The sequence below is a fragment of the Haliaeetus albicilla genome, chromosome Z (genome assembly GCF_947461875.1).
Source record: "Haliaeetus albicilla chromosome Z, bHalAlb1.1, whole genome shotgun sequence".
NCBI classification, from domain to species: Eukaryota; Metazoa; Chordata; class Aves; order Accipitriformes; family Accipitridae; genus Haliaeetus; species Haliaeetus albicilla.
Genome location: NC_091516.1, coordinates 51,328,583 through 51,345,933, shown reverse-complemented (window position 1 = coordinate 51,345,933; position 17,351 = coordinate 51,328,583). Strand labels below are relative to the sequence as shown.

The following is a 17,351-nucleotide window of genomic DNA, read 5'->3' as shown; positions in this document are numbered from 1 at the left end:
TTTTGCATGCTGTCATTCATGAGATTGGTGGATCAGTTGGAGAGAGACAAGAGCAGCTCACTGAAGATGATCAGAGATGCAGAAATTGGAGTTCTTTACTCAAAAGAAGGTGGGACATCTGATGATGGGTATTAAATATGTAATGACTGTTTTTCTTATCCCCTGTGATTGCAGAAAACAGGCTGTTAACTTCCTTTCTGAAGTAATGTTCTGAATTGCAGCTGGGAAGTTTTAAACTAGGAAACTTGCAGGAGAGAACAGTGAAACACTAGGACAGATCACCAACAGAGGTTGTGGCAGCCTTAAAAACAGCTTAGACACCCATCCATCAGCGGTGACACCAGTAGATTTTTTTTCCCTGTCCTTGGTTACAGTGTAGCATAATTTTCCTTTGCAGTCCTTTCTGTGGTCTCCTTATGTGCTGTATTTCTGTGGAGTGACTTTTTAATAACATAAGGCTCGTTCAGCTGACCTATACAATTCTGAGAATGGAGTTCTGCACTACTCCTCTTTAGACTTAAAACACAGCTAAAATCTCCTTGCTCTTCCTTCACCTTTTCATTCAGTTTCCCAGAACAGACACCTACCAGCTTCCTTCCCTCCAAAATATTATGTCTCCTTTTTCTTCCCCTGAAGCTTCTCTGACTCTTATTTTCCCTTGATCCTGTAACAGCAGCTGTGTACCCTGGTTCTTTTCACTATGTGATGTTGGGAGAATAGATCATATTTGAGAACGTAGGAGTAGTTTTTCTTTAGAACAGTTTGAAGCAATATTGTGCTCCTAGTGCAGAGGTTAATAATTTCTGTACTTTAAAAATGCTGGCACAACATGGTCAGTGGTACACTCGGCTGTTCTCTCTACTTCCTTATATGGGCTCATTTCTCCCTGCAAACACGGCCACCTTGTTTACTTCTGCAGCGCTTTTCTTGTCTTGTTTTTTTGAGTCAGATGTGTTTTCTCTACTGTTAGAACTTAATTGCCTGTCTTCCGCTGTTTAAGAGGTTATTTGCTGAGTTTTGCAATTCATCTCTTGTGCTTGTGGGATCATCAGGCAAATGTGCAAGACTCCGTATAGTGCCATATAGACTCCAAATATGCAGAACCCAGTAGCTGTGGAATAAATATCTCCTTGTGGGATTGTGCTTTCAATTTTACATTTACATTTTGCTTTCATTCCCTCATGTTTGGGCGAAAAAATAGAAAAATAAATATCCTATAACTAGCAAATGGCAACCAATGTTCTTATGTTTTCCCAAGTCTTCATGTAGCATGAAAAAACATCTGTGTGAATTCCCTTCCTGATCACAATGAGATGTTAAAGCTGAAGCCTCAGTGTGAGTTTTCAAATCCCAATATCAACAGTGTTGCTGCTCAGCATTTTAACAAGTGTGTCCAGCTAATGTGCCTATTCCGCATCCCATCCCGCCTCACATTATTCATGACTTGTCAAAAACATCTGCTTAGTTGCAGATGCCTCCTTTAAAACTTTTGCCTTGTGCTGGCAATATATTTGATACACAGAAAAAGAGAGGTATTGGGATAGTAAAAAGGAAATGGAACTTCACATAAAAAAAAAAGAACAATGTGAGTGTTACTGCATATCTTTTACATTCATTTAAAAAGTGGTTTGTAAGTGTAGATGAATACTACTAGGTACTCTAGTACTAGGGAATAAAAACAAAAAGAACACTCTTGAAACAAAATTTATTTTGTTAAACAAGGTATTGACTATTCCAAATACACATGTAAGAAATTAATTGTTTACACATCAATTTATCAGTCTTTCTGTGAATGAATAGTAGGGATGAAAATGAATGTACTTTACTAAACTGAGATTAGAACTGAGGGCCTTCTTCCTAACAACAGCTGCCAGGCAGATGTGTTGTTGCAGTAAGTTTGTAGTTCTTCATTCTTTGTCCTTTCTTCAGGCTGTCCAGGTAGTAGTAGGTGGAAAATTCCAGCAGTTGTGAAGTTGTCCTGATTGTTACTTCAGAAGCTGTAACTTCAGTCTTGCTTTACCTCATCTTTTAAAAGACAACGTGGAAATGCTGAATGAGTCTATCAGGATGATCTGCACCTGAGATAGTAATAGCTTCTGTGTTGTTAAACCATCAAATTTAGTAACAGTTGAGGGAATTGGAGAATCAAAAAATACCTGTTAAAGTATTTGTACATGAAACGGTCTGTGGAAACTGGTAACTGTTGAGATTGTGATAAAGGTGATGAAGTCTCATGTTACTGAGCGTGAAGTGATTAGAGGAACAGAAATTTCTTCTTGTGACCGTTGCTGGTTCTAGAAATCAGTACTTCAGAAAAAAATGCTAAGTAAGAACTAATATAGATGATCGTCTCCTTTCCTAGTCTACCAGACTGCTATATCTGTTAGCAAAATTTCCGGAATTGTTTTTCTGTTTTGTAGAGTCAAAACATGTTATCGGGCCTTAGGTGGAATGCAAAACTACTTAAATTCTCCTTCCGGCACCACATGTAGGTGAGGGCATTGTTTTAATCGTGTTTTACAGATAGAGCAGTGGACATAGTCTTCTAGTCTGGTAACCTTCAAAAGTGATCTCTCTGTTTGGGTGCTTACCTCGAGGTGATTCGTTTGCCAAAGACCATAGTGTAATACAGAGGGCTTCTCTAATATACGTTGTCTGTTGCTTATGCATTCTGGGTATATCAGATGGCTTTGGAATTGTAGTGAGTTACTCCTGTTGGTACAGATGGAGAATAAGCATTTTGTACAACCTGTTCCATGTGGTGCTTAGGGCATGCTATCTAGCCATTTCTTTCCCCATCTAAAATTCTGGTAGAGGTGATCCTCTACTCTGAGCACAAGGTGTCAGTTACTCTGTGAGCCTTCTGGAAGTTCTGACTGAAGATTGAGCTCAGTGGAAACCTACCTGTACTTTGTTTTGCAGTTGTTGCTGGCTGTTTTCTCAACTTTCCTCCCAAAACTTTAAATGAAGTATTGCGCCATGTAGTCTTTGTGTGATGATATAGTCTATCAGCTGTACATTTGTACTTATTTCAAGTTGTAAGAATAAGATGATAAGCTCTTATCCAAAGTTTTTTTCACTGATGGCTAATAAAACAAGCGAGCTGGAGGACAGCTTTTTTAATAAGGTTTGTTGATGGATAAATTCATGTGAAGTTTTAGTATTGGTCAATCTGATGGGATTGCTCTGTCAGTTGAAGGTCTCCACATGTAAGAGAGTTGCCATAGGTCCTGTGTTACAAAGGTGAAGATGTGATTGCCTGTCCTGGTAGGACGGTGAGTTACAGAAAGTGAAGAAAATGAGCAGGCTGTCTAATGATAAACCAGAGGCTAGTTTGCCTCCGAAGGGAATGGTGCTGTTATTGGCCTAGTGCTGGCTTATCTTACTCTGTAGCGAACTCGTGTGCGGAGCTGAGTAAACAAAAACTATTCCTTTACTATGATCAGTTTTGTGCTGGTTTAACTGCCTGCTGAGACAGCCCTGGTGGAGGAAAATGTGGGGAGACGGGTGGGAGAGTGGGATCGTCACTTTTGACAGCAACAAGCTGACCTACCGTATTGCACGTTCTTGCTTGTTTGTATGGAGAAGTAGAAAACGGAGCAAAGGAACCTGTAGACAGACTGCTTTAGGAAGCCAGAATGATGGGCAGGAAAGAGGACTAGGAAGATAGAATGTCAGAGGAGAAAGCTACTTCTCATCTGGAGGGAAGCTGAGTACAGGGCAGATAAGATTGGTGATTTGCAGGAAATCTTTGGTTGGCAGGAAGAAGTGAGGTACTTCTTGGAGGATTTTATTTCACCTCGGTCTAATCAAAGACCGGTGAAGAAACAGAGGCAAAAAGTATGTCTATGTTTCGGTTGCATCCCGCTTTTATGGGCTGTCTCAAGTAAGAGCAGCTTTAGAATTCTGCATGCAGGACATGTCTTACGAATTTAGGCTGTCATTGCCTTTGCTAGGCCAAATCCCACACAGTGAAATTCTTGGGGGAGGGTGTGCTTAAGGTACGTGGAATTCTGTCTTGGTCTTACTTGCTTGTCTCCAAGCTCCATGATGGCAGTGATACCAGCTGAAGCCTGCAGAGGCCATGTAGCTGAATCCCAGACAGAAGTCCGGAGAACGTTCAGCTACAGGGAGGGACTTCTGTTAGCATTTTCTGTGACGTGGCAGCTTTCGTTCAGACTGGATTTCTCTTTTTCTCTTTTGTGAGGGTCCACAGCTTCTTAACGAGAAAGCAAAATCGGGTATTTTAGGAAAGTACTCTTTCGGTATGAGTAGCAAATGTGAGTTGTTTGAGAAAAAAACAATTCCGAGATCATTGCCAGGATTGTTTGCCTGGAGTTGTTCTTAGAAAAATCAAAGTTAGGGAACTGGTGTAATTCCACGATTTAAGCAGTCAGGGGGTTGACTTGCTGTGAGAGTCAGAGCAGGTGGGGCACGGCGTGAGGCCCAGAAACACAGCAGTTGGGTCAGGGTCTGGCAGTGAGTGCTCTGGAGGTTGGTGGCTATGCCAGGGAACTAAATTAAACATGCTCCTACCGGGGATAAAAGTGATCTAACTCCAGTGATTCTGGTATATATTCTATATCGGCAACTTCTTATTGCTTCATTTCCTGGGGATGCTACAGAGTGCTCCATTAGACAGGCATTTCCAGGTTAGTCCTTTTTAAATTAATGTTTCAAACAGGTCACTGTTTATGTACAGTATTGGTCTAGAAGTGACTCTCAACAGAACTGCGTGGAAGAGGTTTTCTTACGTTGTTTGTTTACTTACTCTACTTGCCTCTAGGGAACTTGGGTGCATCTTTAATTTTGACTTTCCTTCTTCAAAGGTATTTGTGCACCTAGACTGCAAGTTGCATAAGCAAAGATTAAATGTTTCCCAGCAAAATGACCATATCTTTTTAGTAGCTGAAAATTTAAATAGTTTTAAGTAAATATATAGTTGCTCTTGGTGTTATGTAGTGGCTGTAGAACCATCCTTACCAGACTTCCTTTATGAATTTGGTAGAACATAAGATGGAGAAAGAACAGGTTACTCCACTGGTTCTGTTCAGTCTCAGAGCCAACCTCTTGCAGGTATTGTGCAGCGTGCATGTAGGCTTACCTAGGTAGTTCCTCATGCTTACCAGAGCAATAATCAGAAGGTAAAAATGAGTACAGCAGGGAGTATGGCTGTTGTAGGAAGGAAAAAGACTGTGTTACTGTTTTGGTGTCTAATAGAAGTTTCACTCATTTTAAGTTTGATCTTTCATTTATTAAAAAAAACCAACAAAACAAACCCAAACCAACCAACCAACCAACCAAGAAAAACCAAATAAAAAAACCCCAACCCCCAAACACTTTTATGCTGTAATTTTTAGACTATGCATGTATATGCTTGATTTATATGTTAACTGCCCAATATTATTATAGCATGCAGTACATATGACAGTATTTCTATATTTAATTTCTCTTGGGTGAGAAATTCTAAATGTTTCAAATTTATATCGAGTTATAAGTTAAGCTAATTTTTTAATTGTTAGAGAAATCCTGTATTTTTAAATCGTGTTAGTAGGAATTAACAAGGTGGAATGTATAACAATTCTTTGAAGGATTGGTGTGGTAGGTAGATGGCTAAATAATTAGAATAGGTTGTGACAGAATGACCTGATGTTTTCCTCTTAAAAGAACAACAGTTTCTTGTGGCAGCAGAAGTTCAGCTTTACAGCTTCCTTAGCTTTCTTTCTGGCTGTTTTCAAAATCTAGGTATTCTTCACCTGCTAGCCAACATGTCCTTAAAACCTGGTACATGGTACCTTTTTTAGTATGTTTTTCCAATGAAAGTGAAATTTATTCAAAGTTAAATTAAAAGATTCTATTTAAGCAAATTCCTAGTGTTGGGGTCCTTAATCTAAAAATATTCTAGATTATGTATTTTGGAGAAAGGTTTTAGTATTATGTAGCAAGCTTGCTGAATCCAACATATCTTTCTGATTTGTGGAATGAAAAAATGGTTTAGGGCCTGTATTCTTGCACTGATATCAGTTAATATGTATTTTTATGTAGAGTTTTTTACATGTTTGGGATATAGTCTATTGAGACTGTTAATAGAAGGTGATACTATGGAAAGTCCAGGTTGGTTGGTTGTTGGGTTTTTTTATGTGAACTATTACAGTTTTGATTTTGTGTGGTTTATGTTTTGGTTTCTTTGTTTTCTGAAGAGCTAAACTTTAACTGCAATTGAAGTAATAAAGCTGGCTGTTTAGATTCTGATTTCCAGTTGTGTGCCGTGGGCAAAACGGCATAAAAAGTGAAATTAAGCCTTTCCAAGAGTAAAAACATTCTAAATATTTTAAAATAATATTATAAATTACGGTATTCATAAACCTAAATAGTCTTGTAAATGTTATCTACTCTAATCCTGTGTTTCTTTGAAAACTCTGTCTATTCTGTGTCTTCTAGTTGTTTTTTTTTTCTGGTGCTCATCAGCTTAAGGTGAGCAAGCCTGATTTGGCATAAGACAGTGTTTAATAAAAACAGTTCTGTAACAGGGTGGCAGGCGTTCATATGTTACGTGGTAGCTGGTATTTTCAGAGCATCCCAGTAGCTTTAAAATGCCCAAACCTTGGGCTCTGAAAAGTTCCTACCTTTGAATACAGGTGAGAATTCATTTGAAATATGTTTGGATGGGTTGAGTGGGTTCTCTAACATAGAGACTTCCTGTTCCCAACTGTCTCCTGTGTGTCTGTCACCATAAAAATGGATCCAAATTTTGTAGCAGTTAGTAGAAAAATGTCATTTAACTCCCACAGAATAAAGAACACTTAGGTTTAAGAGCAGATGTACTGGAATTATATACATCTCTCTGCCTGTATTGAACTGGTGTCTTAGGAGAGACTTTTATAGTCATCTCGGGTTTAAAAGTTGAATCAAAATAGGTGGCTGGATTATTTTATAAATAATGTTTTTTTCATTTAAAAAAAGAGGATTCTTTGCTTCTGTTATTAAGCACTAGGGCCATATCTGCAGCAGAACCCTCTGGTGTCATAATCACTGGTTGTAGAATTTTACGCTACCAAGTTTGGTTGGTTGGTTGTTTTTTTTTTGTATTACATTTCAGAATGCTTTTGAGACAATTTTCTTTTAAAGCAACTAGAAGTTCCAATTAGTTGTGCTTCTCAACATGTAGATATTTACATGGAGAAACTCCTGCAGATCTACGTGGGAATGTTTGTAGAATTTAAAATGAAAATGTTTGTCTTTACTTAAAAATAAAAATGCTTTTGATAATGTTTATAGTTGGAGAGTGGAAAAACTCTTGTAATTTCAGATAGCATGATGCACTCCAAGTAAATGAAACCTATTTTCAGTAGTGCTAGCAGTCCTCAGGTACTCAAGCAGTCTCCAATTTATTGTTTTTGGTAATTTATTACCTCGTTTCTCGTGCTTCTATAGGTTCCTTCAGGCAATGTCCTCGGGCTGCAGGTGCTACAAGTTGTATTCAGCTCATATTCCCGTAACAGGAGAGGAAGCTTAGCACTTTTTGACTGTCGGGAACCCGATACTGATTTGTAGATGTCCTTCATGGGCTGCGCTGAGATGGAGCCTACAGCTGTCGCAGACAGGGCTGTGGAAGGCCAGTGCCGCAGCCTCCTGCCGGCCCAGCGTGGGGAAACCGCTCTTCTGAGCCCAGGGCAACGGACCGCTGTCCTGGAAGCCCCTGGCAGATTCACTCTGCACTGCTTCTCCTGATACTTACTTCAAAACTAGCACTCCTCTGAGCGGATTGAGCTCCTCAGTCTGTGGTGCTGTACCGAGAACACGTGTAGACATAGCTTAATTGTGTCTGTCATATCCCTTGTAAAAATCTGAATGCTTTGTCAACCTTATTTTTCTTTGCAACACCCTTGTGAGATTGGTTTGGATTGTTGTCTTAATTTTTTAAAATGGGGAGCTGAACCATGCTAAGATTAGTTATCTCATCATTGACCAGATTCAAAGCTAAGAGCAAAACTTTAACCAAAATTTTAACTGCAAATATCAATCACTTATATTTGGCCTATGCAATGTAGTTTAATTCTCTTACAGTTAATTTGTTTCTTGTCATAAGCGGAGAGTTTATTTTATTTATTTCTTTATTGCTAGAATATATGGTCATAATATAATTATTATTATTACCCTCGAGTTTTACTGTAAACACCTCTGCCAAGAATTCTGTTGGGGCAGCTCTGGAATTCCTGTGTGGAACAGACTTAAGAAGCTCCACCCAATGTACAGCTTCTTTAGTAGAATAGATGGGCCTTGATTGTGATACTGAATTACTTTAGTGAAACTGCTAGTGCAAGAGCTTTGGATATTTCACGGTATCGTATTTTCATAGAAACCTTCTGAATGATGTTCAGATATTAGTAATGAAATAATAACACCACTAAATATGCTAATAGTTCACATAATACTAACATTATTACACATTTCCTTTACCTTCCTCCTACAGAAGGGTTTTGTACAACATAAAAATAAGCAACACTTAAAAGAAGCCATGACATTTGTACTATTTGTGGTATGAATCAGTGTGGTAGTATTACGCAATCCAACTCAGAAAGTATTTAAGAAAAGGAGGGCAGGAAAGAAAGAGTGAAGTGTGAGAGTGGCAAAGTAGTGGTAATTTTTTTAAACATTTGAAATTGGAGAAAATGGGGCACCAAGAAGATTTCGATAGTGTAGGGCAGCTGTTGCTTCAGATCTGACTGAATTGGGTTACCCACATTTTATTTAGAAAGTGATTAGTTGTCATTTGACAAATATGTATCTGTCATCCTTTAGTTGCTGGAGAATTTTTTTCAAGATTTTGTTTCCTTCTCTTTCCCCATGCCTCTTCCTCCCTGAAGTGAGATGGGGCTAGGTGGTAGAGGAACAGGAAGAAAAGAGGATGAAAGAGGGTCTTGTGGCTTTCCCTTTTTTTGGTGGATGAGACTCTCTGAGCAGCAGCAGAACGAGGCAGGCCTGAGTCTATCAGCTTTGTCTCCTGCTGTTTATTAAAACTATAAGCACCTGGAAAGGAGCAGAGGTGCTTTCTCTGCTCTCTCAGGAAGATTATTTGGTCTGGGTTTACAGTTGCAGAGTTGTGTTTGCGTAAGAACAGCAGGGGTTTTTTTAGTGGTTTACAATTTTGAAAAAAGACAGTAAGACAATATCTTAAAAAAAAACCCTCCCTTTTCTGAGGGCATTAGTCTCTGATGAAACAAGTGACTGAGGAATTTCACTGAGCTGCACATCTGCCACTGTTGGAGAATATCAGGTGTTTGTCTAATAGTCCACTTACATTCATATCCTACTAACATCCAATACCTTCTTTCCTGTTGTTCCCTGAGTAGACTTGTTAACGGTTATTCAGCTTGCTTTATTTAGTTATCAACTTCTTATTAATGATTTTTTTTTTGTACCAACTGCTACTGTTGAGAATTCTTTCAAAATACTTAATCTTACCGCAGTTTTGAAAAAGAAAAAAGGGAGTGGTGGGGAACGACCCCTCAGAATATTTTCTCCTGAGACTAGTTTTCTACCCCAAATTAAGCCTAAGGTATGTTCTTGAGGTTCTTGTCTTCACAGAAAATAGAAAATGGCATTGGTTATAGTGTTCCTGACCTTTTTTTGCCTGGATGGTATGTTTAGGGTCATTTGCATGCATCTCTCCAAAAAGCACATTGTATAAACTTGTAAATTTTATCAGATGCTGTAAGTATTTTCCATATCGATTTGGTTGCAGCTGTCTTGGCCACCTGTAGTCGGTGCCAGAGTATTTTTGATAGTACTGCCCTCCTCCCCCTTTTGTGAGTTTCATTAAACAATTGGACCAAGCAAGCTTCTTAAGAGAGTTTTGTAGTCAGAATGTTTGGAGATAGGCTTGAAGCCAGTCAATCAAAATACTATCTCACTTTTCTGTTGTTTTGTCTTTTATATGTTTTTCCTCTTTAGCTTACTGCTGTTCAGTGGCAAAAGAAATTTCCTTGTCCTGTCCTGAGTAAAATGGAAAATTTAAGCAGCCATTGATCTAGTCAGAAGAGAATTATTTGAATTATTACTATGTCAGCTTTTTAGACGATACTGTGAAGATCAATAGCAGGATTCAGCTCTCCCTTGTGTCCATCTCTGCTAGTAGAAGTGTTAATAATGGCATGAAAATAGAGGTTAACACTTAAAGAAAAATGTTCCCTTCTTTTCCATAGTCTTTCTGTGTTGTAATTTCTTGCCAACCTCATAGTTCCTTTGTTGAATTAACAAAAACAATAGTTGGCTTATTGGTTTTAAATGTCTGTGCATTAATGCATTTCCAGATTAGACAGAGCTAGTATTCCTTTTCTTCTAAACTAAATTGTTGTTTTTTTCTTTTCTGTTCCCAATTCTCCAATCCTTCTTCCACTTCCATCCTTTCCCTGCCCCCATTTTCCCTCTAAAAATATCCTTAGGAATGACTTGCTGATGGTGTGCCGCCAGCTGAATATGGAGGAGTCTGTCGCAGAGATCATGCACCAGCTGGGAGCAGATGAAAATGGAAAAATTTCCTTCCAGGATTTTAGTCAGTGCCGCATGGAACTGGTACGAGAAATCAGGAAGGAGGAAGTGGAGCTTTCTGTGAAATCGGATGACTCTTGTAAAAAGAAAAAGTTAAGGGATAGGATAGCTTCCTGGCCAACTAGCAGCAATAACAGTTTAGGTAGGTATGACTTTTAAATATCCTGTTGGTGTAATTTAACGAAGGATAAATTCCAGGGGTTTTGTTACCAATTTTACTGGCATCAGGATTTCCCCTAAAGGGCTTTGTGAATATGCTGTGGCATAATTTTTTCATATATTAGAGTGCTGTTGTAACTGATGCAGTCTGGTCATCGGTATGTAGACTAGAATGTGTGCAGAACATCCTCTTCGAAAAACCTCTTCGAAAAGTTGCACAAGACAACTATTTTTCTTGAAAGGACAAGATCTGCAGAGCTCAGCTGGTGGCTGAAGATACAGTGAGCTCTTTGTTGCCTCTAAAGCCCAGACAGGTAGGTAGGTAGAAATACTAAAAATGAGGAGAGAGATAACCTTAGTCTCTTGTCTTTCAGATGTGATATACTGTAGGAATATGGATGTTTCTTGGATGCTTTAAAAATCATTCCACTTAGTTCAGGATCTTGAGTGCTGGAAGTGCCTTGTGATTTAGAGAATACAAAAATTCTCCTTTCCTTTTGCCCTCCCTCCACCCAGAAAAAAAAAACCCAAACCCAGACAACCTTGCTATGCCATCTACAGGAACATGGGATGTAGGGATGGAATGTCTGTGTTATTGAGTCCAGTCCTTGATAGCACTGTGATCAGTCGACATTAGATCAGAAATGTTAACACCTACAAAATGCTTCCTTTCACCCTGTAGGAGATGCAAGAGAGCAGAGGATACAACTTCTGTGGTCAAAATTCCTAAAATGCAAGGTACTATGGAAAAAGCTGGGGATGTTGTCAATGCTCTAGCTCCCTAGAGCAGCTGCATACTAGCTAAACATGACTGCTGGCCCATGATCTGGAATTGACCTACATCCATGCTTCAGAAGGCAGCCATCAGCCTCTGATTGTATGTAGAGCTGTGTCCCCTCAACCTTTCATTTAGACTACATGAGCCTAGATTTTTTTTTAAATACTTTTTTAATGAAAGATCCTTCATTAGTGATCCCAACAGTCTTTCTTTGCATGTGTCCTAAATTAAGTTAGGAATATTTTTTTACAGTCAAATATACTTCATGCATCTTCCTCAAGAGCTTGCTTGTCCACATTCTGGCTCCTCATGGAACTGACCTGTTGTCAGAGTCCAGTTCTCTCTGACCAGGTTCTTTTAGATATTCCAAGTGTGTAGGGTGTGCTGTTCAACATCAGATTTACTTATCTGAAGATAGTTGCTGTTACACGGTATTTCTGATTTAGTGAAGTGATACAAAACACACTGAAAACACAATACAAATATAAGTTACACATAGCAGAATATAGCAATTGCAATAGACAGTTCAATCACAGTACCAACGTGATTCCCAGTGTCTCTCTAATATGCCCACCATCATGACACAGAGCATCCCCAGTCTCATATGTGGGTTGAAGGTAGCTCAAGCCCATTGCTCTGTTTGAAATTGTTTTGTTAGTTGTTCATGTTTTTATAGTCTTTATGTTGGGCTGAGCCATGTATACACCTCCCCCGTGTTGGCCTGCCTAATTCAGGGAGACATTCACACTCTTTTAATGAACTCAGGGAGAAACACACCACTGATTGACTCAGCTGTTGATAGCTGTTTACCTAAAGCAAAGACCACCCTCGGGCCAGCTTGGTGTTGAGATCAAGTTGGCTTCTTTGCAAACAGCTGTGATCAGTAAAATCCTGCATTATTCCCTGAGTTTCATTGGCAAGTTACCCTGGCCCATCTCCTCTGAGCCTTCTTCCATGGTACAGGTTTACTGGTCAGTCACACCTGTCTTTATTTTTTCAGTAGTCAGTCTCCTAGAATGTAAAATTTGGCATGTGTTGGTTTTGGGGTTTGGTTTTGTGTTTGGGGTTTGTTTATTTATTTATTTATTGGGGGGTGGGTTTAGCACGTTATTCTCTCTCCTAGTAACTCTGCATGTGTTTTTGGCTGGTCATCTCAGCCATTCAAATTTTCCTTGTTTGCTTTGTAACCTTGGTGATTTCCTTATCCTCTTGCTTTTTAGATTGACTGCACTGCTCCCTCACCATCCCATCATCTCATGCTCATTGGCTTTTGGCTTGGCATAGCAAATCTGTTTCATAGCTCTGTTTATTCTCCATCTCATCTCTTTTACTGCTTCAGTCATATTTTGTCATAGAGGTATTTTGTTGTTAACATTTCCTCTGTTTATCCTTCTTTCATATATATTCTTGAATTGCAAGACGATTAACTCCGTAGTTTCTATGCCCATTTCTCCATCACTGTCTGTACTGTATCATCCTTGGGCTCAATTGTATTTCCAGCCCATGAATCTCTTTCAGGAGCTGTATCAGACAACAGTTAAGAACCAAGATCATGCCTAGTATCTTTTTTTACTGGGTTAAGGGTGGTGTGTGTTCCCTAGCTCATAAAATTATCTTCTGCCTCTGTTGCCTGTTTTTTCAATGCTGCCAGTGTTGTATTTTCCCGCAAAACAGAAAACTCTTCTGCCCTCAGACTGCTGTACAAAGTTTCCCTGTTTGCTGACCAGATTTCTAGCAACTTGGGGTTTAAAATCTTCTTTCTTAGACAGACCAGCCTAATAATTATGGTTTGTAATAATCAAGGCTAAAGACGGGTCTTAAGCTTTACCAGAGAAAGGTCTGCACTAGTCTCAAAATGTATCCCACAAAGAAATCCGTATTAATTGCTGCCAAAAAAGTCATACATGAACATTCAAAATTCTTAATGCATACAATTCAATCCCTACTGTTTTCTTCTATTTTCCAGTTCCTGTTAGTTGTACAAGAGTAATTTAATGCATTTTTAAAGTTGGTGAGTGAATTCATATTTCTTTTCATAACTTTTTTTTCAAAAGTTAAGTCCAGAAGACCTTTGAATTTCCTGCCTTGGTATATTTTGCTCTGTGCTGATGAAGCCTGACTATTTTACCGTACTGTGTTTTTAAACCTATGGGGAATTAATGTTTTTTGTACTTGTCCTGCCTTGACTCTTGCAGATTCTGTAAGACTTTTTAATAATTAGAGAACATATGGAGATGCTTCCCCATGTGAATACAATACAGGGTGGTAGGAAATAATAATAATGAGCCTTTAGAGTGCAACTGGTTTTTATTTGGTTGTAAAAGAAAACCATTGTGGCAGCACTGTTCAAGATGTTCTACAGATTTTTTTTTTTTTTTTTAAAGAGTCAAGGAAACACCACTGTAATATATTTCTGTGATATAAACACTGCACAGAGTATGGACATAATGAGAGCTGAGGAATTATACTTGCAGTCAAGCTTGAATTAAAATCTGCATTTGCTTCCATGCCTTTCCTGTCTTTGGGGTCTCACGTATGTACTCACTAGCGATCAAACTGTTGACTGTCTTGTATTGACTGTTTGCTATTGCTTTCCAAACATTGTTTAAGACGGGAGACATCATCAAACATATAAACTTGGTGGATATTCTTTTTGTGTGTTTTTTTTTTTTTTTTTTTCAGAAAAAGAACAGTGTTTTTAATAAACATTATTTTCAAAGATAGTTTACAGGGCTTTTTCAAGGCTAATTTCTACGTAATGTGTCAGCTGCTGATAATCCTTGAAAGCTGTTATCATCTATCCATGTGGGGTGTATAAATTAAAAAATTTCAAAATTCATTAGACTGTCACTGAGTAGCGGGAGTCCTTCTGATCTGGAGCAAAGGAATCCAACCTCTGTCATGATATGTAATTGTGCAGAGATTAGCAGTCAGATGGCATTTTGTGCAGGCTTTTCTTGTGGCTGTTCATAATTTCTTAACAAAGAATGCAAAAACATATGCATATATATAAGTAAAAGATTATATTTGCTACCTATAATTTTTGCATTTCATTATAAAGAAAATAACTGGGAAAAAGGTCCGAAGAAAAATTACATCTAAATGACTATTGAACTTCATCTCACCCATCATTTTTTATTCTAATAGTTTTGCCCAACAAATGTTTCCACTCCTGTGTTTCCAGGTGGGATGCAGAAGTAAGGAAACCAGCTGACTATTTTAGTCAAGGTACAAGACTCAGGTTTATTAATACCCAGTCATACCTGTGCTCAGTAAGCCAAACCTGCCATCCCTATCTATGATCTTGACAATCAAATGAGTGTATAGATTTAAAAGTTTAATCTTTTATTCAATTGCATGAATAAAGACATTTTGCGAGTTATTAGAGTGATGCTTTTTGCTGCTTGGATATCAGCAACTGAAAGCTTTTATAATGTATTGTAGTTCTTACCCTACACTGTTACTGTCAATGGGAGCTTTAACAACAATTTGCAAGTAATAACCAGTAATTTTTCTGTAAGTGAAATGGAATGTGAACTCTGTTAATGTTCTTCTGACATTGTTTAAAATACAATAAAAATTAATAAATCACTTTTGAAAGTGTTGCTGGAATCTTGCAGTGACCATATGCTACCTGACTCTTTAATATATCATTTCAGTAGGAAATACAGGAAGAATGTCAGTTACTGATGAGATCTGTGGGTCCTATTTCCAGTTATGGAGACCAAAAGCCATGATAGGCACAATAAATCTGTGTGAATCATCTAGTGAGTGATGGAAGTGGATTGCTTGGTGAATGAGAGCCTATAATACAGCAGATCTACACCTCTCATGATTTAAGGCAGGAAGTTGCCTGAACAGTTGTGGCTTCTGTCAGGTTTGTCAGTGTTACATAGTTTTATATGTCTTATATAGAAACTAGAATTAGAATTATTTATATTGTATGTTGTATAGATTTGTCTAGCTCTTTACAGGTAATTCGCAAATTGCCATTTTTCCCATGATAAAAGTCTATTTCTAGTACCCATTGTTTTTGAGGATGAACAAGAAATTGTACTCTTTATTAATAATTCTTTCTTTAGAAAGGTGAATGGTTTCCTGTCCCACTGAAAGCTGCATGTACTTACTGATCTCTTTTCATATTCTAGATAAATAGTTATGAATACCAGAGTCCATAAGCAATCTTCGGCTGTAAGTTAGTAGTTAATTCATAGCCAACTCCTCTGTTCTCTTTACTGAAAGTAAGTCCCTTGAAAATTTGATATGATAATTTATTTACTTTGTGGATCAAGCATGAGAATTAGTCAAAGGAATAGCAGAAATTCAGCCTCAGATTAAACTTATTGGTAAAGTTGAGAGGCAGGCCAGTTGAGGCTGAAAAATCATTACATTTGCTTTGCATTAATTCCACATTTGATCTTAACTGCAAATAAATTTCTTTCAAGAAACTGATGCAGTGATTACGTTTATTTATGCTATATTTAATTTAAAACTACAGAGCTCATATGGACTCAAAGGTGTGCTGCAGATTTTCTTGAGATTTATAAGCAAAGTTTCACTTTAGATTTGTTTGACTGGAAAAGCTGTGAATATCTGCTATGCCAACTTTTACTACATGCAAACTTCATTGTAAGTGATTCAGTTTATTACCTTTAAATGTTCATTTGATACCACCATCTTTGTGCAAAGCAACAGAATACAGGTAAATTTTTTTTTTTTTTTTTTTTTAAGAAATGTAGAGTGCTAAGTTCTATGAGCCGCAGAATATATGAACCTGGATTTCGAAGGGATTTGTAATTGACAGTGGACTAATCTTATTAGAACTGCAATGTATGGTATATGTTAAACACTAGTAAATCTATGAAGCATGCGAGTCATCCCTGCAGAATGGGTTCTCTGGTATCTAATAGGGCAACAAACTTGGTAGAAGCTTTCTTATGGTTTGAATAATTGTAAAATGTAAGAATAGCTAATCTGCATTAGACCAGAGGTTATTCTGAAATGGTATCCTGTCTCTTAGCAAAGCAAATGGTTAGAGAAGATAATAGGAACTGGGTGAACACGTAACGATGCTTCCCTATTAAATTTCAGTTCAGGGACTTTGAACTAGAGATAGTTGCACTTATTCACACATGCATTGCCTCCCTCCTTCTGTAATACTGTCTTACAGGACTGAGTCTCTGAACCCATGCTGATCTTCAGCATTCGCCATGTCCTGCAGCCTGGAGTAGCACAGCTTACCCTCTTGTTGTACGAGGAACAAACTCTTTTTGCTTTGCTTCAATTTCCTGACCTCCTCCTTCAATATGTGTGTGGGGGGGTTCCGCCCCCCCCACCCCCCCAGTGTCTATTCAAGGTTGACCATTGCATCACATCGCATTGTTTTTCTCCGCAGGAGCACTAACAGAGTCTGTCATCTCCCTGCCTTCCATAGAATTTACAGGAATTTAGTATATTTGAGACTTTGACACCACTATCAAATGTCTTTGATATTACCAAATAACTTAAAAAATTGGAGGGAAGGGGGAGGACAGACAGACTGGTGGGCAGAGATGCCTATGGGGGAACACAGGAAGCTGCCCTTCTTGATAGCTGTGCTACCAGGAGTCAATAGAATGGTTGGCCCAGACACAAGCACGTAGCTAGAGTTGGCACCTTGTCCTTGGCCTTCTTAGCACCATGCAGCTCTACAGAGGACCACAGATCGGGCTTGTTCCAGTGGAACGTTACAGCTGTCCGTGCTTCTTGGTCAACGCCGGTGGCAAGACATGGAGCTGTGGCTTCCTCTATGGAGCGTGGAACTGGATTACAGCATCACTTTTGTCCCAGTTTATGCTATGTACACAAACTGTGATAAGCTTGA

General features: G+C 38.4%; 1 protein-coding gene and 1 long non-coding RNA gene across 3 annotated transcripts in view; both read left to right on the top strand.

Annotated features, from left to right (window-relative positions):
• MCC (MCC regulator of WNT signaling pathway) overlaps positions 1–17,351 on the top strand; it is a 225,732-nt gene that overhangs the window by 12,203 nt on the left and 196,178 nt on the right. The window contains exon 2 of one of the 2 annotated variants that reach the window (XM_069775900.1): positions 10,446–10,693. The exons of the other annotated variant lie outside the window; for it this stretch is intronic. Coding sequence (XP_069632001.1) covers positions 10,446–10,693 — 248 coding nt within the window. The remainder of the gene's footprint in view (positions 1–10,445; positions 10,694–17,351) is intronic. 2 annotated transcript variants of the gene reach the window in all.
• On the top strand, positions 4,212–9,836 carry LOC138683721 (uncharacterized). Its single transcript, XR_011323141.1, has 2 exons — positions 4,212–4,241; positions 7,435–9,836. It is a non-coding gene; the product is annotated as an uncharacterized lncRNA (long non-coding RNA).